This window comes from Nicotiana attenuata, unplaced genomic scaffold (genome assembly GCF_001879085.1).
Source record: "Nicotiana attenuata strain UT unplaced genomic scaffold, NIATTr2, whole genome shotgun sequence".
Classification (NCBI taxonomy): domain Eukaryota; kingdom Viridiplantae; phylum Streptophyta; class Magnoliopsida; order Solanales; family Solanaceae; genus Nicotiana; species Nicotiana attenuata.
The window spans coordinates 95,764-119,070 of record NW_017671451.1 but is presented as its reverse complement, the minus strand read 5'-3'; the positions used below and the strand labels follow the sequence as shown (position 1 = coordinate 119,070).

General features: G+C 38.6%; 1 protein-coding gene across 2 annotated transcripts; it reads left to right on the top strand.

Annotated features, from left to right (window-relative positions):
• Window positions 1-17,198: 17,198 nt before the first annotated feature.
• Window positions 17,199-22,933, top strand: LOC109208371 (probable serine/threonine-protein kinase WNK3). Of its 2 annotated transcripts, XM_019371477.1 has the most exons (9): window positions 17,200-17,721; window positions 17,970-18,007; window positions 18,124-18,351; window positions 18,444-18,667; window positions 18,773-18,930; window positions 20,777-20,960; window positions 21,033-21,170; window positions 21,251-22,169; window positions 22,303-22,933. In XM_019371477.1, the coding sequence occupies exons 1-9, from the start codon at window positions 17,629-17,631 to the stop codon at window positions 22,475-22,477; spliced, it is 2,157 nt and encodes a 718-aa protein (XP_019227022.1). In that variant the 5' UTR covers window positions 17,200-17,628; the 3' UTR covers window positions 22,478-22,933. The 2 variants fall into 2 exon arrangements, with proteins under 2 accessions (XP_019227021.1, XP_019227022.1); XM_019371476.1 differs by having other exon boundaries at window positions 17,199-17,721; window positions 18,444-18,930.
• The last annotated feature ends 374 nt before the right edge of the window (window positions 22,934-23,307 follow it).

Here is a 23,307-nt window from a genome sequence, read left to right as displayed (position 1 = left end):
GGCTTTTGGCCCTTTTTCTTTTTTTTTTTTTACTTAATTAATAATTAATGATACCCACCTTTAATTAATAATATTAAAATTATTAATATTTTTTTAATTGTATATCCAATTATTTAAGTGTGCGTATATATATATATATATATATATATATATATATATATATATATAGGCAAGAAAAAAAAATAATAATAATTTAATTCTATAATTAGCGTGTCTCGAAACTTTTATAAATTTGAGGAGTGTTACAATAATGTCTTTAACTTTATGAGTGTTGTGTAAATATTAAGGACATGGTGTCTTTAACTTCATGAATGTTGTATAAATATTAAGGACAAAGTGTCCTGTATTTGCACCTTTCTTTGTTAAACTTTAGAACATCATGTCCTTAACTTCATACGTGCAGTGTAAATGTTAAGGACATGACGTCCTTAACTTCATGTGTGCAGTCTAAATGCTAAGGACATCATGTCCTTAATATTTACACAGCACTCATGAAGAAAGGGTAAAACTGACTTTTCGTATTAATTTTAATAAAATAGTAACAAATACTGAATAAAAGCTAAATATCATATTAAAAAATGGCTATCACACGCCATTTCTACTTTGATGTTTAGTGTCCATACCCAATAAGATCATTTGATCATCTTGCGCAAGGAAACTGGAAAGAAAAGGAGAGCCGTGAGCTAACAGAGAAGTGCTTCCTTGTTCTGTTCTTATATTTCCATCCCTTTTTATTCAAATACACGGCATTTTAGGAGTTTCAGAATAGGGAAATACAGTATGGTGGTAGTCATTGGCAACTTTGTCATCGTTTGTTTCAGAATGATAAGGAGATATACATATCAACAAGTATATGCAAATTAGAACCGATAGTTATATGAATTCTCATTATTCATGTCACTTCATTCTCCATCAAATATAGGAAAAGATCATGTATAGAAGAATAATTCAGTCTTTTCAAGAAATATATTTAATGGGAATTATATAAGTTGCGGTCATTATCAGCAGATCCAAAACCAAACAGCCACATGTTGTGTTGCGTAATACAGGGGTTAGAACTTTGGAACAAGTTCCTCCTATTCCTAACAGCTACAAGAAATGGCCTACCTCATTTCTTTCCAAGGATATCACTTTGTGCGGCGAATTATTCCATTATGATAATGACGTCCATTTCATTTCTTCAAATATTCTAATCTCTTTAATTTGCCTTTTCCTTTTATCAAAATGCTCTCTCCCCACGCAAACCACCACCTGAATTACGTGAAAGACTATTGTATGGGTTAGAATCCGATCTCTAATCTATAATTAATAAGTGGTATGGCCACTTATTCATAACAGGATTCGACTCTTGTCCGATTTAATCTACGAGGGCACGGCCCAGTCATTCCCCCATGGGGACGGAACCTCAGCGTGGCCACGGCCATTTATTGCCAGCTCACGAAGCTCACATCTATAAATACTAAGAGTGGAAGCCCTAGAAGGGGGGCTGCTTCTTCACCACTATTGAGAAGAGAGAGAGAGAAGAGAAAAATATACCCATCTTATGGGAAGAGAAAACACCATTGTAAGGCTCTGAACCTCTTCATGGAGAGGCAGACCAAACCAATATTATCAATAAAAGCTGTTAAGATTTCTTCTCCTAACCTTGAGTACTTATTTTCATGTTCTTCGCTTGGTCCAATGGATTATTACGATTTGCTATGATTTTCCCGTAACTTATTTGTATTGTTTTACACTCATAAAGCACATGATAACTTTTGAGCAAACAGCTATGAAGCTCTTCAACAAAGTGAAGTAATAATACTAATAACAACAACAACAACAATAATAATAACAATAATAATAATAATAACACTAGTAAAAGAGGAGTTCGAGTGATTACTTAAAGTAAATTAATCGATCATTTTAAAGAAGTCGAATGTTTTTTCTTTTTTTTGGTGAAACGAACATTAAAGTTGGAGGTGAATGTACAGTATATATAGTCGGTGCACTCATGCCCAGGGGCGGATTTAGGGGGGCGGAAGGGGGTTCACCCGAACCCCCTTCGCCGAAAAATTACACTATATATATAAGACAAAATCTGTTTTTTACTTCTATATATTAAGTTTTGAACCCCTTAACACAGCACAAAAGTGTAGCTTAGCGGTCAAGGGGGTTCAAAGCCTTCCTAAGGTCATAAGTTCAATTTCCACTAGATATAATTTTTTTTTAACCCCTTTTGCCTCCGCCACTGCTCATGCCTAATTAATTATTCGGTATTTAAACCCACTGACCTGACTAATTACATTCGCTCCATATCAGTGCTTCAGTTCTAATTATATTTGTATGTACATATGAATAACTTTGTAAACATAGATGTTACACTAATTTACATTTTTTTTAAGAAAGAACAATGAATATAATATTATTCTACCCATTCACATATATATAAGATAGCATAGGCATGAAGTTGGCAATAATGCATATGCTGTCGGTGAATTAATTCCTGTATGAGAAAAGCCATGTGGTAAGAGGCTAACAGCTCTTATTAGTTGTTACAGCATTTATCTCCGTACCCAAATTCTTCTTTTTATATAAAAATTAGAAACTGTAATGAGGTGTTGAACCAACTTAATTCAAGGTGGAGCATTGAAAAGCCTCCTTGATCGTTTGTCAACCCACTGAGTGAAGAGAACGTTACACAAACCCACACCACATGCCAATGCTCCTGCAGTGCCTGGGCCACCATTGTTTTGTTACACTCGTACCTTGTGACACACTCATATTTACATTAAACCACATTAGTTTATTATGATTAAGTAAAAAGATTAAGATTAAAATATATACTAGTAGTTAATTATGATTAAGTGATAAAAGTCTGTATAAGTAATACATGCCATATATTTATCAATTTGATGTAAACACTAGGTGTAAAAAGATTTCTTTAAGTTAAATTTATATGAATTTCAAGTTTATCATAAATTTTTATGAAGAAAAGGAAGCTCGGGCCAAATAGGCTATTAATCGACCTAGTCAAATTTTTCTTCCTCTTCTTCTTCTTGAATTAGCTCAGTCAAAATATGTTGACAAGAAGAAAAAGTGCTAAATTAGATGGAATGATTAGATTATTTCGGAGCACGTTCTCATACCCCCTGATAGTTCTGAGAGCTATGTACAATATGATATTTGGTAGAGCCGTAGAGATGATTATACGCTTATCTCATATCTAAACCGTGCTCATATTCCGATTTTTCTGTATGCATGTAGATTCGTGGAAATTTTCATTATTTGTTTAGTTGTCTAATATTCTTTTCAAAGTTCTCATTCCAGTGAACTTGGTGCTCTGCACAAAAGGAATAAATTAACATTGATGCATTACACAATTAATGAATTAACATAGTTTAGCTGTTTATATTTTTTGTTAATCGTGATTAATTTACATGTATTTTTACGTCAATTTATTACGTAGTTAGTTATAATAAATTAACATAGTTTGATGGATGCATAAGTGTACTTGAACTCCAGCATATTATACTGGAGTTCCAGGATAGTATGCTGGAACTCCAGCATAATATGATGGAGTTCCAGCATAAATACACTAGAACTCCAGCATAATATACTGGAGTTCCAGCAAGTATAATGGTCTAGTATAATATACTGGAGTTTTGAGCACCAGTGCTCCAGTCTCCAGTATATTATACTGGAGCCAGCAAAGTATACCGCTCCAGCATAATATGCTGGAGTTCATACACAAGTGCACCGAACTCCAGTATATTATGCTGGACCGGTCTCTATTGCAGCAAAACGGTGGCTATTTTTCATTGACTTGGTAAACACTGGCTATTTTTGATTGACCAGTCCGAAAACTGGCTATACCGTGAAATTTTGGCAGCAAAAGCACTATACTATTTGGGCACTTAGAGCCCGTTTACCAAGCTGCCAAAAACTGCTTATTTTTAAAAGTATTTTTGTTCAAAAGTGCTTTTAAAAAAAAGTGCTTTTGTAAAGTAACAGTTTGTGTTTGGCCAATTCATTGAGTAGTACTTTTTGCAAGCTAATTGTGTTTGGTCAGTCATTTCAGAAAGTGCTTTTGATTATTAAATTACGAAAAAGGACCCTAAGGGTTTAGTTTGCACTTAGTATTATTTATGAGAGATAATAAATATAAAAATTTATTGTAATAAAAATATAATTCAAATATTTTAATCAATATAAAACATAGTTATTCGAAAGCGATAATATTGGGGAATCGATTCATCTTCAACACAGTAATAGAAAGAGAAAACCATTCTCTCTCCACTCTCTAACCAAATACCATCGACATGGCTACATCCCCACCCCTGACGGAGGACCCATCCTCCAAAATACCACCGGAACCTCCGGATCCCCCTACAAGTGCCTCCCAATTTGAGATGGAGGAAGACACCCCTAAAAAAAATTCTTTCAAAGAGATCCTACTGGAAAGGAATTTGATGTCCACCACTTCATATGATCTAACCCGCCCCTCCCCTGTTCGAACTAAATGCAAGGAATATCCCCATCCTTCTGTCAAAAGAAGATAAGAACAGACTATATCTTCTATGGAGATACTCCCTAATAGTAAAACTATTTGGGAAGAAAATCCTCCATCAGCTTCTGCGAGCAAAGCTCGCACATCTTTGGAGGCTATTGAACCCTTAACGCTAATCGACCTAGGTTATGATTTCTTCATCGTCAAATTCAACCTAGAGGCTAGCATGAACAAAGTCCTCACTGAGGGACCTTGGTTTGTCAGGGGGCACTTCCTATCTATACGAAAATGGGAACCAAACTTTGTCCCAGGTGAATCCAAACTCGCTATTACAGCAACTTGGATAAGACTCCCGCAGCTCCCAACAGAACTCTATGATAGAGTGATTCTCGAGAAAGTGGGTAATAGGGTGGGCAAACTGCTGAAGATAGATACATGTACCTCCTCCACCCTTAGAGGTAGATATGCTAGGATCTGTGTCCAAGTTCCATAAGACACTCCAGTCACCACCGCGGTCATCATCGGAACCCACAACCAACCTATCCTATATGAGGGGGAAGGGATTCTCTACAAAGGGTGTGGGATAATTGGCCACACACTTCGCCACTGTCCATTCACGCCCAAAATCAATGAAGCCAACAGCCCAACTAATCCAAATCCTACACCCGCAACTACAGGCACAGCTCATGCCGAAGACTCCCTGTGGCAAACGGTTCCATTCAGGCGTAACAAAAAAGGAGCCCACAGAGGAAACCACTTGCCAAAGCCAGTCAGAGCATCACCGGAGCAGCCCGCGATCCGGGTAAGGCGGTACAGTGAAGCTACAGGTACGTTTCTCAACCTTGAGGCCACCAATAGTGGTGGCGGAAACCCTAAAACTAACGAACATATGAATCCGGGGGAAAATTGGGGCTCTATGGGTTGGGCCACGGAGATCCAGCAAGACTCTATGCCTTTTAGGCCCAACTCCGATAAAGGCCCATCATCACAAGGGGGCCTTATCAAAATAAGTGAAGCCCCACATGCAAAGCGGACTACTGAAAAGGCATCTGCACAAGGCAGTCTTAAACTCAAAAGATGCCACTTTAGGGAATATCTCTATTCCCAATAATCCAAGTCCAGTATACGAATATGGGATCCCAAATGACAATATCCCTCCCAAATCGGGTGCTCTGACACATTTAAAGAGTATCTCTTCTTTGGAAAAGGATCCAGTATCAGCACAATCCCATCCTAATTTGGCTAACTCACTCACAAAAGGTCACTCTAATGCGCCTGCACCTGCTCAACGCACTATATGTTCTCTTCTCTCCCCCGACGTTGCCTCTTCCAGTGAAGGTAATCAATTACCTGTTACAAACCCAAGAACCAATACTAGCTTTGAGGTGAAACCCCCTGTCAATCCCTCACGATTATTTGCAGAAGGCAAATCGTCCCACATGAAACCCAAAGAGGATATGGACAATAATGCGTCTCCCCCTCCACTACTTCATTCACCCCTAGTCACACCACAAGCCTCAATCACTCTATTCTCTCTAATGGAAAACAACAACAACCCTCCTTCCCAAACATAGACCACAACCCCGTTAACTATCTCCATCGCCCCAATGCCTTCAGAGCTCATGCCGGAGTCATGGTTGGAGATGGCGCTCCAAGGACACACCCAGAACCTCCAAATGATAGTTGGGTCGGTCCCAATGGAGATAACCATCCAAAATCCTAGGTACCTAGCTTGACTATCCACACAGCTTCTCCACCAGGGTCTGGCAAACTTTGGACACCAGTTATGGATGTCCACTCTACTCCAAGCCCAGTACATGAGGCAGCAACAACCCCTCTCCATGGAGGAACTCAACACACTCATGGGCCAGCTTTGCCAGACAATGCCCTTCTTCCCACTCATGAATCTGGAGGCTCCACTCCCATTTCCATCATTCCTACTCTGGCCACCAATAGTCTAAGTCCCTCAACCACCACCACCACAACTACTCTCTCCCATCGACCTTCTGAGCAGGGGCACCACCATGGCATTGGACTATCTCCGAGAGTCCAACGTGGACCTGGAGAACATGCTAGAAAAATTAGGATTGCCAAAGACAAAGGCCTTCCTCATGCAGGAACCCTTGGAGATAGAGTTCAGAGAACAATCAGGAGAAATGCTTATTGCTCTGTGCCCAAAAAAAACCCCTAAGCTGCAAACTCGATCTCCGGGTACCCTCATTTCCAAACTCAAAAAACTCAGCTGTGTCTATGGTCCCTCTGGTGGGCACTATGAACCTAACCCCAGTGGGCAAGGGGAAGGGAATCAAAAGGAAAGCTCCAACCAAAAACCCCCTCTTAATGAACTTCATAATATGGAATGCTAGGGGGGCCAACAGTGCGGAGTTCCGTAGGCACTGCTCATCTATGGTGAAGCTCCATAACCCTACCATGCTGGTCTTACTGGAGACTAGAATGGCAGACCACAAACACCTAACTGCTGAGCTCAAGTTTGATGCCCAATTCCAATCCCCTACTATTGGGCAATCTGGGGGGATTGTTCTAATGTGGAAGGATGATCTGCTTAAGCTAGAGGAAGTAGCTACTAATCCACAGGGAGTGCATGTCATGGTCAAGGTAATCCCCTCCTCCACTAAATGTCTTTTTTCTACAATATATGCTAGTAACTGTGTCAATAATAGAAATATGCTCTGGAATACATTAGAGGATCTGGCTTCTCTGTATGGGGGTAGTTGGCTTGTTGGAGGAGATTTCAACGAACTCCTAAAAGCTAGGGATAAGTTTGGGGGGAATAGCTTGAACACTAATAGAAGCAATAGGTTCTAGGAATGCTTAAACAGTTGCAAATTAGTGGACCTAGTGTTTAAAGGCTCTAAATGTACTTGGTCTAATAAGAGATACTCCAATAAGCAAGACCTAATCCTAGAAAGACTCGATAAGTGCTTTGCAACTGATGCTTGGATTGAGGAATTCCCTGAATCTACTGTTACACACTTTCCTAGGACTCACTCAGATCATTGTCCTCTTCTTTTAAGCCTTTCCCACCAGAATCACAATAGGGCAAACAAACCATTCAAGTTTGAATCTATGTGGTGTAGTCACCCTGACTTCCTCCCTCTTGTGGAGGACAATTTTGATGCTAGGACTGATATTCTGGAAGCTACTTCTGTCTTTACCAACATAGTAACTGACTGGAATAAACATGTCTTTGGCAACATCTTCCATAGGAAAAGGCATATCCTTGCCAGAATTTCTGGTATTCAGAAGTCCAATGCCTACCCCTTTAGCACCTTCCTTTATGAGCTGGAATCCAAGCTCCAACATGGCTTCTCTACCATTCTAAAGAATGAGGAAGACTTCTGGAAGCTTAAATCCAGAATTAGTTGGTTGAGTGAGGGTGATGCTAGCACCAAATTCTTCCATATATCCACTCTTAACAGAAGAAGTAGGAACAAGATCATGTCCCTCAAGGATGAGGTAGGGAACAACATTCAGAATCCCCAGGACATTAAAGACATAATCCTCAACTACTTCACTAAAATCTATACCACTGAACATCACAGCTCAGTGCTGAACAAGATTCACATCACTGATAGTACTAATATTCTGAATACCAGGGAGCAAGACACCATTGACTCCACCCTTAGGCTCTCTGGGATCAAGAGTGCCCTGTTCTCCTTCAAGGCCATGAAGGAACCTAGGCCTGATGGCCTCCACCCCTTCTTCTATCGAAAGTACTGGCACATAGTCTCCAACAGTGTTATCCAATTCTGCAACATTGTCTTTGCCATAAGTTTGGTCCCTCCTGAAATAAACCAAACCAATCTCTGCCTTATCCCTAAATGCCCTAATGCCACCTTGTTGAAAAACTTCAGACCAATTGGTCTGTGCAACACTCTGTATAAGCTGATCACTGAGATCATTGTCAACAGAATCAAACCAATGCTCCAAAATATCATTGGCCCTACCCATGCCAGCTTTCTAGCCAATAGAAGAGCCGCTGACAATGCCATTGTGGTCCGGGTACATTGCCCACTTCCAAAACATGAAAGCCAAGAATGCCAACATGATCCTGAAAGTAGACTTATAGAAGACTTTCGATAGGTTAGAATGGTCTTTCATCAGAGAATCCCTTCTCTTATTCAACTTCCCCATTAAGCTTACCACCCTCATCATGTCCTGTCTCACTACAAGCTCCATCTCCATCCTAGTCAATAGTACTCAGACTGAGTACTTCAAACCCAATAGAGGCATTAGGCAGGGGGACCCTATGCCACCCTATCTGTTCATCATATGTACGAAAAGGCTCTCCAGGGATATTGATAATGATGTATCTGAGAAGGATTGGTGTCTTATGAGTATCAGCAGGGGAGGGCCTAGAATCTCCCAGCTATTCTTTGCTGATGACCTCACTATGTTTTCCAGAGCCAATAAAAGTAAATGTGAGTCAATCTTAGCCATTCTGGGAAGCTTCAATGCTGCATCTGGGCAGAAATTCAACCTCCAGAAATCCAAAGTGATCTTTTCCTCTAATTGCCAAGCAAAGTGTGCCACAACATGCAGTGTCATTCTAGGTATCAAAGGTGCAAAAGACTTTGGGAAATACCTTAGGTTCCCCATCTTCACTAAAAGGCCTAGGAACAGTGACTTCCAGTTCATCATAGATAACCTTAATAGTAGAATGACAGGATGCAAAACAAAATTCCTGAACATGTCTAGCCGAACTCTGGCTAAGGCATGCCTTAGTAGCATCCCAAACCATGTCATGCAATACATCTAGCTACACTCCCAAATAACCAACCAAATTGACAAAATCCAAAGAAATTTTATTTGGGGTACTACCCCTATGAAAAGAAAGTTACACATGGTCAAGTGGGCCACTGCCACCAAACCAAAGAACAAGGGCGGGATGGGTCTCCAGCAGTCCCACCTAAAAAACAAAACATGCCACACCAGTCTTGCTTGGAGACTCTAGAACAACACTACCTCCATCTGGGCTAGAGTGCTCATGGGCAAGCTGTCACGACCCAAAATCCGACTAGTCGTGATGGCACCTAACCAAACCCGCTAGGTAAGCCAATTAACAACTATCCAATTTCAATGAAACTAACAAAATAATTAAATAGAAGAAATTATCTTAATCTTATACATACCCCAAAGACTGGTAGTACAAATTATAAGCTTCTAAGAATAGAGTTTACAAAGCCGATATAAAATAAATACATCATCTGTTTGAAAAGTACATAAACAGAGTTTTATAAATCTAAGGCTACTATGAACATAGGCAGCTACAACAGGGACGCAGGTACATCTTCAAATCCAGCTCCCATCGAACACAACAACAACGACAGCCGACATCTGCACACAAACTGCAAAAGTGTAGTTTGAGTAAAATCGACCCCATGTACTCAATAAGTAACAAACCTAACCTTAGGTTGAAAGTAGTGGCGAGCTGGAACAAAGGTCGGATCTAACACCAATAGCCAACAACATTTCATAATAGCGTAAAGCAAGTAATAAAAGAAATAAATCAGAATTCAAAATGCTCAGCTTATTCATAATTCTCGAAAATAGTTCCGCTTTTCAAGTATATCAGTGAAAAACAAAAATCCTTTACCAAAATCGTAAAAAATATGAGTAAGTTTGAAAACTGTAATTTTTCCCAAAAATCATTCATCGGGTAAATGTTTCATTTTTAGATAGCATGAGGAAAGTACATCTCTATGCCTACATGTCAAGATACAGGTAAAATGTCATCAAAACTGGGCAGAAAACGGAAATGCATCTCTATGCATGTATCTCAAGTACGCATGTCAAATGAAATGCCTCTCAGTGATGAACTCATGTACTCACACTCTCAGAGGACTGCGCTCACTGGGGGTGTGTACAGACTCCGAGGGGCTCCTTCAGCCAAAGCGCTATATCGCTGTGGCGTGCAGCCCGATCCCATAGAATGTAATCAATATAACATGCTGCGGCGTGCAACCCGATCCCATAATATCACTCTCACTCAGGCCCTCGGCCTCACTCAGTCATCAAACTCTCCAATCTCACTCATGGGCTCAAAATGTCATGAAACTAGCCCGACAACAATAATATGATGTATCAATAAATAACAACTGAGACCGATATATGATATGAATGCATGAATATGACTGAGTACAAAATACCAATGAAATCAGTGAAGGATAACAGCAAGAAACGACCGCTATGGATCCCAACAATATCGGCATAAAGCCTAAACATGATATCTAGCATGATTGACAGCTCAATTACTTTATCACATGGTGAAAACACATATATCAACAAAATAGGACCACTATACAGTACCATGGAGACAATGAAGTCACAATTCACAGGGTGCACGCCCACACGCCCATCACCTAGCATGTGCTTCACCTCAATACCAATCACACAACACATAATTCGAAGTTTCATACCCTCAGCACTAAGTTTAGAAGAGTTACTTACCTCGAACATGCCAATTCCAATACCGAGCAAGCACAACAGGTATCATAGAATTACGTTAGGTACCATATGAATAGGCCCGAGAAAAGATCCCTAATAGCTCGCGGATGAGGAATTCTTCCGATGCCCCGAAAATTCCATCACGCGCATAGCAACCTCCAAACGGCTCAAAACTAGCCAAAATCAACTCAAGTATATCAAATAAAGCCCAAGGAAACAATTCCAAATGATAAAGATGAAATCCTAAATCAAATCCCAAATCCGACCAAAAACTACACCCAAGCCCGCACCTCGGAACCCGACAAAACTCACAAAATTCAAAAACCCATTCAATTACGAGTCCAACCATACTAGTTTCACTCAATTCCGACTCCAATTCGATGTTCAAAACTCAAAAATTCATATTATGAAACTTTAGGCCAAAACCCCCAATTTCCTCTTTAAAATTCCTCAACCAAAAGCTAAAAATCGAAGATAGATTCATGAAATATAACCAAAGCCGAGTAGAGAACACTTACCCCAATTCATATGGTGAAAATTGCTTCAAGAATCGCTTCAATCTGAGGTCCCTAGCTCCAAAAATGTAAAAATGGCTGAAACCCTCGAAATAGAGTACTTTATAATCTGCCCAGGCATTTCTCTATGATATCGCGGACAAACTAACGCGCTAGTGAAGCACAAAATTTTGCCAGCCCTTTTTTTCTCTATGCGATCGCGGCCATTCTCCCGCGATCGCGAAGAACTAATTTTTCCAACAACCTTCTCCAACTCTTCCGGACAGCCTCTAGTATAATAGCCACAAATTTTTGTATAGAACTCTAAATTACAATTTCTTTGACTTTCTGAAAACTAGACATCAAGGGCTACAACTTTTATTTTTGGATCATCTCTAAGTTCCTTATAGATTGTGAGATATAAGCTTCCAAAGTTGGGTCAGTGCAACAGAACATTTCCTCTACGTGATCGAGAAAGGTCTTCCGCGGTCGCGATGTACTGGCCATTTTTTTCCCATTTTTCTCTTCTCTATCGCGGACAGAACCGTGCTATCGCACTGTACACCCATGTAGCCAAAAACCAGCTACTAGAAATGGCCTAGAAATGGTCCGAAACCACCCCGAAACTCACTCGAGCCCCTCGGGACCCCGTCCGAACATACCAACAAGTCTCAAAACATATCACAGACTTAGTCGAGGCCTCAAATCACATCAAACAACGTTAAAAACACGAATCACACCTCAATTCAAAATCAATGAACTTTGAAACTTCAAACTTCCACAACCGATGCCGAAACCTATCAAATCACTTCCGGTTGACCTCAAATTTTACACACAAGTCACATTTGACATTATGGACCTGCTCCAACTTCCGGAATTGGAATCCGACCCCTATATCAAAAATCCACTCCTGGTCAAACTTTCCAAAATTCCAACTTGCGACATTTCAAGCCAAATTCTACCACGGACCTCCAAATCGCAATCCGGATGCGCTCCAGAGTCCAAAATCACCCAACGGAACCATCAAAAATTCAATTCGAGGTCAAATATGAAAAAGTCAAACTTGGTCAACTTTTCAAAATTTAAAGCTTCTAGTTGAGAATTATTTTACCAAATCAATTTCGAATAACCTAATAACCAAATCCGACGATTTACATAAGTCATAGTACATCATACGGAGCTACTCATGCCCTCAAATAACCGAGCAAAGTGCAAATTCTCAAAACGACCGACCGGGTCGTTACACAAATACTGCAATGGATGAGGGAGTAGGGTTAAGCCTAAAACTAGAACCTCGAAAAATATCCAGGAGGGATGGAAGATTTGCACTAATTGCACTAGATGGGTGGATCACAAAGGGGATAGGGTTAGATTTCTCACTGACCCATGGATGCCCAAAATGCAACCTTTGGATACAATCCTCAATGGTCCATGGCACCATAGAGACATGAACACCAGGATCAATGAGGTGTTGGGGTTTGGGATTTCAGCTGCATTCCCTACCCAATCCCACTTGATACCACCCTGATAATACAAAACACCTTCATCCCCACTTCCACCTCTGCTGAGGACAAACTAATTTAGAACCTTAACCCCAATGGCACGTTTAGTACCAAATCAGTCTACTCTTATCTTGATGCACTTATGCATGATGACAATTCTAATGAAGACCACTTCAGCTGGATTTGGAAACTAAAGACCCTAATAAGATCAAGTTTTTCATATGGCTCATGCAACAAAACAGGTTGCCTACAGGGAATCACTTACACCACGTTGGCCTGAGAATTACCCCTAATTGCTTCTTCTGTGATCATGCAATAGAAGACATAAACTACATCTTCTTTGAATGTGCCAATGCCAAACAATCCTGGCAGCATTTGCTGCGCAACTGTACTCAGCAGCCTAGCCTTAGTGCAAATCCTTTTGTATGCACAACTGGGAAGACACATGGCATAGGTTCCAAAATGTGGACTACAATGCTTGCATCAAATGGAAACAACTACTGCCCTTCTGCCTCTGGGCAATCTAGCTAACCAGGAACTCTAATCTATACTATATTAAAAGTGGGAAGCCCTTAAGATAAAAGTTAAATTACTTTTTTACCCTTTTAAAAATCTAATTACCCTACTTACCCTTAACTTAAAAGTTAAATTACATATTTGTTCTTCTAGAAAAAACTAACTGTCCTACTTATTAAAAAACCCTACGCTTAGTGTTAGTAGTATACAAAAGGATGTGTTGTTTCAGAAAAGTTTTGAAATTCATTGATATGAAAGGATGTGTTCCTTTAGAGAAATTTCAAATACTAGATTTATATCCCAACCGTCGTTCCCCCAAAATCTTATTTTTCACAACAATCCAGAAATTAAATGAATTATATATTTGTATCGTTGGAAAAGAAGTAACGCAAAGTGGATGACGAAGCCTGAGCAATCTCTAGGAGAAATAGGATCTTTCGCTGTTGGGGAACTTGTAAAAGTTTCCTGGTAGTTTACTATACTTGTAAATAGGATCTAATTGAAAGAGGCATTTTAACTAATATCCAATTATTCTTTGTTTGTTCAAATTACTGCAAATCAAAATCATACTTGCTGGGATTGGACAGCGTAACACTTTTTTACAAGATTCTCCCGTGCCATTGCATTTCTTATGGCTAGCACCTTACACTGACAGTATTAGTATTTAGTAATGTGCATAATGGATCCGACAAAATTTCCTGATGAAAGAATAGTGTGATAGATTACCAGAAAAATGGTAATTACACTCATATTGCTACAAAGGCTAGGATTGCATCATGCAGAATCTTGAAAGTGAGGAAGTGAAGGAGTTGAAGAGCGAGAGCATGAAATCGAGTGAGGAGATATGAATATCCCTTTTTCATTCTTCTCTGTTCTTTTTGATTTTCTTTTCTTGTTTTTCCTAAAACTATAGTCGTCAATTCTCCAATTTCACTAAATGAAAATCTAATAGTAGATATAAAGTATAAAGAACCTTGAGACTATACATGTGATTAGTCAATGCAGATTATAACAATCATCTTACTAGTTCAATAGGTGGTCAGCTAATTTTTCTTTACTGCGTACGTCCGCATGAGAGGAGTCATATCAACAACCTTTCCTCTTACCACTTATATTAGACTCCAATTATGGCATCATAATAAAGTTTTCTCTTGAAGAAAATCAGCAACTCCCTTTCGAGATCGTAAAGTCTATTTTGATTTGTTGATCCTTTGTATCCAACTTAAACATTATCTCATATAATAAGTAATTCTCTAAATCCGCCTCATTTTTCATTCTTTTGTTAGTTACCTTTACTTTACTTCAGCAGTAGTTAACAATATTTTAGGTACTACCATTGGATAAGGTCATGCACTAATCACTTACAGTTCAAGACACTTGGAATTTTTAATTGTCACACTATATTGAATGTTATAATGATGTTTCATGTAAGTTGGTAAAATAAAATTTGACTGGTTATATTTAATATCTCTACGCAGGTGTTAATAAATACTCCTTTTAGCTCCATTGGCATGCACAAATTTTTTCGATTAATATTGTTATGTTGAATGATTATGCTATTTTTTGAAGTGCATTTAATAGCAATATTTATGGAAGAACATCAATACTCAGGAAAAACGTTAGGAAGAAAATTGAGGATTTAGATAGATTCTTTTATTTTAAAGGAGAAATTATTTAGTCTTCTGTATTCTTTTTATTGATGGGAAATCTTATAATTAAAGAGACTTTAAACATACATATATAGGAAGCATTGGTGTATCTCTCCATCTTAAACTGTATTTGAAAATTAATATATTGAAAAAAAAAACTAGAGATGAAGGTATCAAGAAGAACATAGAATCACTAGATAAGATTCATTAATTTACATTTTTAAAAAAGGAATAGTGTTTTGCATGTGAAAAAATCTGTTTTCATTTGGGGTTCGAACATGAGGGACGTTTATGATGATCGAAAGAACTCATACCATAATTTTTGGTAGAAGATATATATATACAATCAAGGTTAATAGAGGACTTAAATATTGTTCTCATGTTTAGATGTGGGGTTGGATTGGAGGAATTTAGCTATACACTCCATTCCAACCAAAAATCCAAATCGCTGACGATCGATCCACATTGACCTCGGCAAAAAAGTTGTCATATGTCAATTCAGATTGATCATTCGCAGAAATTTATACGTTACTCTTTTATGTATAGTTGTTTACTCAAAGCTTCATTTTAATATATATAGATAGTGATTCAAAACTCAACATACTATAACACTCACATACACGTGCATCACACGTGCAGAGAAACTAGTGTCTTTGAAAAGAGGAAGAACCACATTAATGTTCACCAAACAATAGCTGAGGTTGTTGAATACCACCATGTAGCAGCCACTACAAGGACTGCTCCGGCAACAACCACCTTATACCTACAGTGGCGCCCACCAGATATAGGCTTTTACAAGCTGAACGCTGATGAGGTTGCATGCCTTAACACAGGGAAATAAGGTATAGGGGGAGGGGGGTGTTTAGAAACAATAGGGGTGACTGGATCTTAGGCTTCATGAAGGGTCTCCCAAATACTGATAGTCTTAGGGCAGAGCTCCAAGCCCTATGGTCGGGGCTAAAAATAGCCCTAGACCAAGGCTTGTCAGCTCCGATGATTGACACCGACTCTGAAATGGTGTTGGAAATGTCAAAAAATGGCAACTTAACTCACAATCCCATAATTTCTGAATGCAGGTATCTGATGGAGCAGTTGGGCAACCCAGTCATAGGACATAGCTACAGGGAGCAGAACCAAGTGGCGGACCTCCTTGCATAGGAATGAGCTAGGAATGAAGTTTTTGACAAGACCCAGTTTTTGTCAATTCCTCCGGTGTTTGCTAATCGAGCAGTGTGGGCAGAGACATCTCAGGAACTGTTTTTGAAAGAAACGTAAATGTTTGTAATATGGCAACTTTGGTAGACACTGAAAACAATCAGGGGACCTCATCCCCCTATATTGATGTAATTTTGTGAATGTTTTACATATATATATATATATATATATATATATATATATATATATATATATATATATATATATATATAAACCCAAAAAAAAAAAAGATAATATTGGGAAATCTTGTATTACTTATTGTTTATATGATGATTTAAATATATCAAAATACATCACTCGATATAAATTAAAAATTTACTCTTATAAATCACGATAAGAGATCTATTTATCGTTAAAGGAGAAAAATAAAATAGAAATACTAATTTAATGAGGAATAATTCGAAAAATATAAATTTAATGTAAGGATTCTGCTTCTGCTTCTTGGAAGAAGCTAAAATTTGTAACTTCTCCCTAAAAGCAGAAAACTGCTCTGCTACTGCTCAAAAGTACTTTTTATTTTATTTTAGCCTAACATCCTAAATTTTTCAAAAAGTACTTTTTGGCTTTCCAAAAGCTTGGCCAAACAGGCCCTTAGTCGGGGCCGAAGCTAGAATTCTATTTATGAGTTCAACAAAATACTTTATATTAAGAAATTCACTAAATATATAAATAATTTATTCAACATCTAAGAAGTTATTTATAAGAAAATAATCTTGACCTCATAAACTCAAAAGTTTAGATCCACAAAAAAGAAAGAAAAAAAAATTACTTGGCTGTATTTGCCAAATGTAACCTTAAAGTTCCACGAGGGTCTAGGGTTACTTAAAATAAAAAAAAGCAAAAGAAAGGATCCAAGTCCATTGACTTTCCCATAAACGTCCAGAGTACTCCTTTAACCTTCCGGTGTTGACTAATCCAAATCCGAATAATAAAGAAATTGAAAAAAATTGGGACTCTCGTCGGTCGCAATCAGTTAGCCGATTCCCTCCGTTTATATGCATTCAGAAATCACCACCCCTTTCACCCGCCACCTTTATTTTTCCTTTACACGCTTCGTCTCTTCAATTCTTTTCATTACTGATCCTCTGCACCAAACCTACGTACGTAAAGTACCTACATATAAACAACTTTACTAGGTGAAGGAAGAGTAATCAAAATTGTTACTTTTATTTTGCTGAATTGTGGGTGACAGTGTTGAATTGGGGATAGTTGTTTGCTATATTTGACTGATCTGAATCAATTAAAGAGCTAGGGTTCGGAATTTTGTTGAAGTTTTATTCCTTTTGAGGAAGAGAATGCACCAGGATTCGGCGTCCGAGCAGGAACTGGACGATTCTGAATCCGAGCCCGACTTCGTAGAGCTCGATCCTACTGGTCGCTACGGTCGGGTCAGTTCTCACCTTCTACAATTATTTTTTTACCTTTATTTGGTATTTTGACAGAATTTGGCTATTTGTGACACTGACCGATCTGCTTCCATTATTTGCTGAATTTATTAGTTTTTTCCCGCTTTTTTCTTCTTCTTACTGATTTGGTGATAATGTTGTTACATTTACTGATTGTATTGCTTGTACTGGTAAATTTTTGTTAACTGTCTGCATTTGAATTATTGAGTTGATTTTCCTGTTATGTGCAGTATAAGGAGGTTCTGGGAAAAGGAGCTTTTAAGAAAGTGTATCCTAACACCTTTACATGCATATTATTTGCTTACCATTCTACTATTTTTTTTCTATAATATTTGTTGTGAAGTACTATTCTGTCAATCCCTTGACTTGCTATCGGGAAAATAGATATAGAGCTTTTGATGAATTGGAGGGAATAGAAGTAGCTTGGAACCAGGTTAAAGTGGCTGATCTCTTGAGGAATGCTGTGGACTTGGAGCGTCTTTATTCAGAAGTTCATTTGCTTAAAACCCTCAAGCACAAGAATATCATCAAATATTTCAACTCCTGGGTTGACACAAAGACTGAGAATATCAACATCATTACTGAAATATTCACTTCTGGGACTTTAAGACAGTATGTATTTTTTTTTTGTGTTTTCTTGTTTGCTCACCCACTCCCCAACAAACGTTCCGAATCGCATACACTCATTGTGTACGCATGTGTAGATACCGTAAAAAACATAAGAAGGTTGATTTGCGAGCACTCAAGAATTGGTCTAGGCAGATATTGGAGGGACTGTCATATCTACATCGTCATGACCCTCCAGTTATTCATCGGGATCTCAAGTGCGACAACATTTTCGTCAATGGTAACCAAGGAGAGGTGAAAATCGGTGACTTGGGACTCGCAGCAATTCTTCGTAAGGCTCGTTCAGCTCACAGTGTCATTGGTGAGGTCTTGGTCCAATTTGCTAATTTCTGCATCTTTTCAAGGTTGCAATTGTTTGTGTTGTTTAGATGGTATCTTAAGAGAGCAATTCTATATTTAATCTCAGGCACTCCGGAATTCATGGCACCAGAACTTTATGAGGAGGAATATAATGAGCTAGTAGATATCTATGCTTTTGGCATGTGCTTACTGGAGCTGGTGACTTTTGAATATCCCTATGTTGAGTGTGCAAATGCTGCTCAGATATATAAGAAAGTGACAGCAGTAAGATCATATCTTTCTTGCCGTCTGTTATGTTCTCTTTTTCCTTGTTGTCCCTCAAACGTTATAACTGCATCCTTCATGTCTTGTGTGCTTGTGTATCAATAGAAATAGAACTGCACAAATGGCTGTTTTTGTTTCCAAAATTTGGTTCTGAAACTGCTGGGACCGAAGAGCCAATGCTGACCAATCATACAGCAGTTAGCTTTAATTCGATTCTGACTCATTTTGGTTCAGCTAAATTGGTTTGATAATTCAGTAAGTTCGGTCAATCGACTTCGCCTCAATGCCACACTAGTTGGGCTCAACGATATGAATCATCTTTATTTCAGCTCTATTCAGGTCCATGTTATCCCAACAGTATAAGCAACTTTCGTTTGAGGCACTTTAGAAATTTTCTATCTAAGTCTTGCACTTATCCATACCCAGAACTAGTGTTAGTGTAACAACAATAATTACACTTTAATTGCTACTAGTTGATATTGCCTATATGGATCTTTGCTTCCATCGTGTTATCTTCTTAACTAAGTATTGTGCTAAAATCACAAATCTTAGGTTCAACGCATAGATGTGGTAAAATTCAGCGGATGATTGCTGAAGATACAGAAGAATAAAAAATTTATCGTGTAGATTTTCACAAGTTTAAATTAGGTTTCATTTCAGGTACATAAGTGAAAATGATGGAGGGACCAATCAATGATGTAAAGATGAATTGAGATGGATGGTAGTGCTAGATGCCTTGCTAGGCAGTCACAAGGCACCGCAGCCTCGCTCACATGGTGGCTAAATCCAGAGGGAGGGAGGGAGGGAGGGAGGGATCAATTCGGCAAAGAAAATGATTGGAAAAAGAGAAGGAGAAAGAAATCGGTGAAAAATACAAAGGGAATCTTGGAAAGAAAACTAAGAGGAAAATAGAAAGAAAACTAAAAGAGAAGAAAGAAGTAATAGAAAGAAAAACAGAAGAATAAGGAAAAGATAATGAAAATAAAAATATTGGATTCTTGTAGAGATTCAATCGCCTGACCTTACCGAACATTACGCCAAGGCATCTAGATATTGCTTCTACAGTAGTGTTAGATGGTGACAAGGCATTGCTGAGACGAGAATGAGAAGCACGAAATAAAGCATGGTGGTTGAGGCGATGTCTAGCCGGGGAAGCAGACAACAGTCTAAAATTTTGATACTAGAGAGCCATCAAAAGCGGATATTTGGGCAGAGTGATAGATCTGAAAAAGGGAAAGAGAAAAGAAATCTGGGTTAAGGTACAAGAACATTGATAGGGAATCGTGGAAAAGATAAGTAAGAGGAAGAAATAGAGATAATTCTAAGGAGGAGAAAAAAGAAAGCGAGAGTAAAAAATACAAATATAGGAATCTGTAGAGATACTCAATCCACCTTGATCTTAACTACTCTATACCAAGACAATTGATATTGCTTCTGCTGTATTTTAATAATAGGAATCCTTTGAGAGACTCATCGGTGTTGTTAACGGCTCTCTTGAGATGCGCTTAGTCTAGGTGACTCTCGTTGGAACTTCGCCTTACTTTGGTGGAGCTAGAAATCTTACTGATGCTGTTTGGTAGCTAGGAAACATAAAAAGGTCATAATCAATCCACCCTTTGATATTTTTTTTTCTTCGGGGTTGCTACTGGGAGGGGTCCAACTTTGATGATTTGATCCTGAGTGTTGGTTAACAATATTAATTCTTCTATTGACTGTAGTTTTGATACTTTATGGATTGATCCAATGATGTATGTATGTTCTAAAGTTGGTTTAGTTAACACTTGATTTCTTGTATCATTAATTTGTATTTTACAATGCTAAGATCTTGGTTATACCACGTTTGAAGGGAGTTAAGCCCGCATCATTGGCAAAAGTGAAGGATCCTCGAGTTAAAGCATTTATAGAAAAATGTATTGCAAAAGTTTCTGAGCGGCTGCCTGCTAGTGAACTATTGATGGACCCCTTTCTTCAGTCAGATGAAGATTCTGGAAGCATATCTAAATCCTTGAGTTCCCACCCCATACATACAGGTAACTAGAAGATTTCAGCTACACCCTATGCTGATATGTCTGGAAAAAATTGACACTTTTGGGATCTTGCAGATAAGAGTGATGACCAATCTGACAGTGGAAGAAGTCCCAAGGATCCTGTGGCTGAAGGAAGCAGAGATTTCACAGTGCAGGGCCAAAGAAAGGACCTAAACACAATTTTTCTTAAACTGCGAATAACTGATTCAACAGGTTATGCCTCGGCCCTTGTTTCTTCATCAAACTAAGACGAATCACTTCATTAGTTGTTTGACATTTGCCCTGCATCTCAGGTCATATTAGGAATATTCACTTCCCCTTTGATATTGAAGTTGATACAGCAAATGCTGTTGCTAGTGAAATGGTTGAGGAGTTGGACCTGACAGATCAAGACGTCTCTGCTATTGCTGATATGATTGATTCTGAGATCCGGTCATATATCCCAGATTGGGAACCAAAAGAATGTTCTAGCAATCACATTACTGATGAAGTTACTCTTTCTGAGGGCAGTACCTCTGAAGCTCGTGAAGTTGCTCCTTCTGAGAGCAGTACCTCTGGAGCTCGTGAGGATGTTTCCCCCTCAACAATTGATTCTACTCGTTCTGGTGGTCTTGTGTTGGAAAGACTTCCTTCAGGTCGTAAGTACTGGTCTGATTCACCAAAAGCAACCAGTAGTGCGAGCTCTCCGCTCAGACCGGGGCCTTCAAATCTGTCACAGGCAGATTCACCAATTGCCGAGGGTAGCTGGACTGACGAAAACGAACAATCATCTATCAGCCAGAAAGAGGGAAGCAGTTCAGGTGATGATGCTTTTGAGCATGAAGAGAATGAAACTGAAAATGATATGGATGAAGAGGCTGGTGTATTTCCCAATTCAAACACAGGTGATAAGAACCAGTCTGCTGATTTAATTTCTGAGACCGAGTGTCATTCGTTAGAGGGAAGAAACAATCATCTCAGTAAGAACTGTTCGGCTGACATTGGAGAAATTGTGGAGAAACTTGAGAAGCTGCTAGAAAAGCAGCAGAAGGAGCTAGACGAGCTCAGAGAGAAACATGACTTGGCTATCTCAGATTTTATGAACAAACTTCCTCCTGAGTTACACAGCAGAGTGCGTGCTATTTGTGGTCACAAATTGTCTCCCCATAGGCTGCACTATGAAAGAGGCTGCTCGAATTCAAACTCTGCAGACCCAAGCCCCTCTTTTCAGATGTAAGTTATGCTGTCTTTTCTTTTGCTATTTAACTGTGGATATAACTGCCGATTGTTCTTTGAATGTGCCAATCATGTTACTTTTGATTGACTGTTACTGCCGATTATGTTACTTATCCTGAAAGGTTTCAAGATATTCCAGAATGCTGAAAAATATTAGAGCTTCTGGCAATGGTTACAAGCAAAATTCAGTAGCTGGAAGTGTTTTGAATGGACCTATATTTAGACGCTGTTTCAGCTCTGTCAAGGGCAACATCAGTTCAGGATTGGGAATTGCCGTAATTTTGAAAGAGGAGGCAGGAGAGTGATCTGTCAGTGAGTGGTGCTTCAATTTGCCTCCGGTGAGTTTATTGTTAGATGACATATTCAAACTTACGCTGTCCACGAAGAGTAGATTCCGTAGTCCTTCGGAAGGTTTTGTTGACCCGTTGAAACAGTTTGAAATCTCATATTCACGTATGGGATGCCTCAAGCTGCAGCTACAATAGGTTCTTGCATTTTCGTGATGTGTATACTTGTACATATTTACATTTGTATTTAGCAAAGGTCAATTGGTTTAAAATCATGCATATTGAGATTTACCTTCATAGGTTTCTTTAACATTATCAGATATGTCTTATAGACCCGTTAAAAGTTACTTTGGTTGTGAGATTATCATTAGTTTGTGAGATAATTTGATCTCTTAAGCGGATGGCTAATGTTTGTTGTTGTCCCTTCTATTTTTGTTTTTACATGATAATATGATGAACAAATAATTTGTTATTCATCGAATCAATGACAATTCATTGATATATATCGTTGCTTGGCTGATGATGAAGAACTCTGTGACTGACTAATTGTTGGATACGCAATTGAAGAGATGACAGTTTGTGTTCTGAGTTTTGGTTCTCTTCCATATGAAATTATTGCAAGTGGAGTTCGAGAGTTGTGCAAAGTTAAGCAATCTCTCCCTGTGTGTGTGTATGGCTGCAATTGTCGAATTGAACTCAAACCAACCTCCTGCAACCTTTATCGCATGCCAAATTGAATGACCATTTTGTTTCTTTCCCAAATTTGTGTATTATTTTAAATCACAGTTTCGGCACGGAGTTAAGAAAAAAAAGAATACTTTTAAAATTTGTTGACTTAAAAGTTTAGT

What these genes read in the sequence shown, in the direction of transcription:
- LOC109208371 (XM_019371476.1), top strand. Translation starts at nt 17,629, where the DNA reads ATGCACCAGGATTCGGCGTCCGAGCAGGAACTGGACGATTCTGAATCC. An exon ending in TTCCCACCCCATACATACAG is followed by an intron (nt 20,961 to 21,032) that starts GTAACTAGAAGA and finishes GGGATCTTGCAG; the next exon opens with ATAAGAGTGATGACCAATCT. An exon ending in CCAAGCCCCTCTTTTCAGAT is followed by an intron (nt 22,170 to 22,302) that starts GTAAGTTATGCT and finishes AAAGGTTTCAAG; the next exon opens with ATATTCCAGAATGCTGAAAA.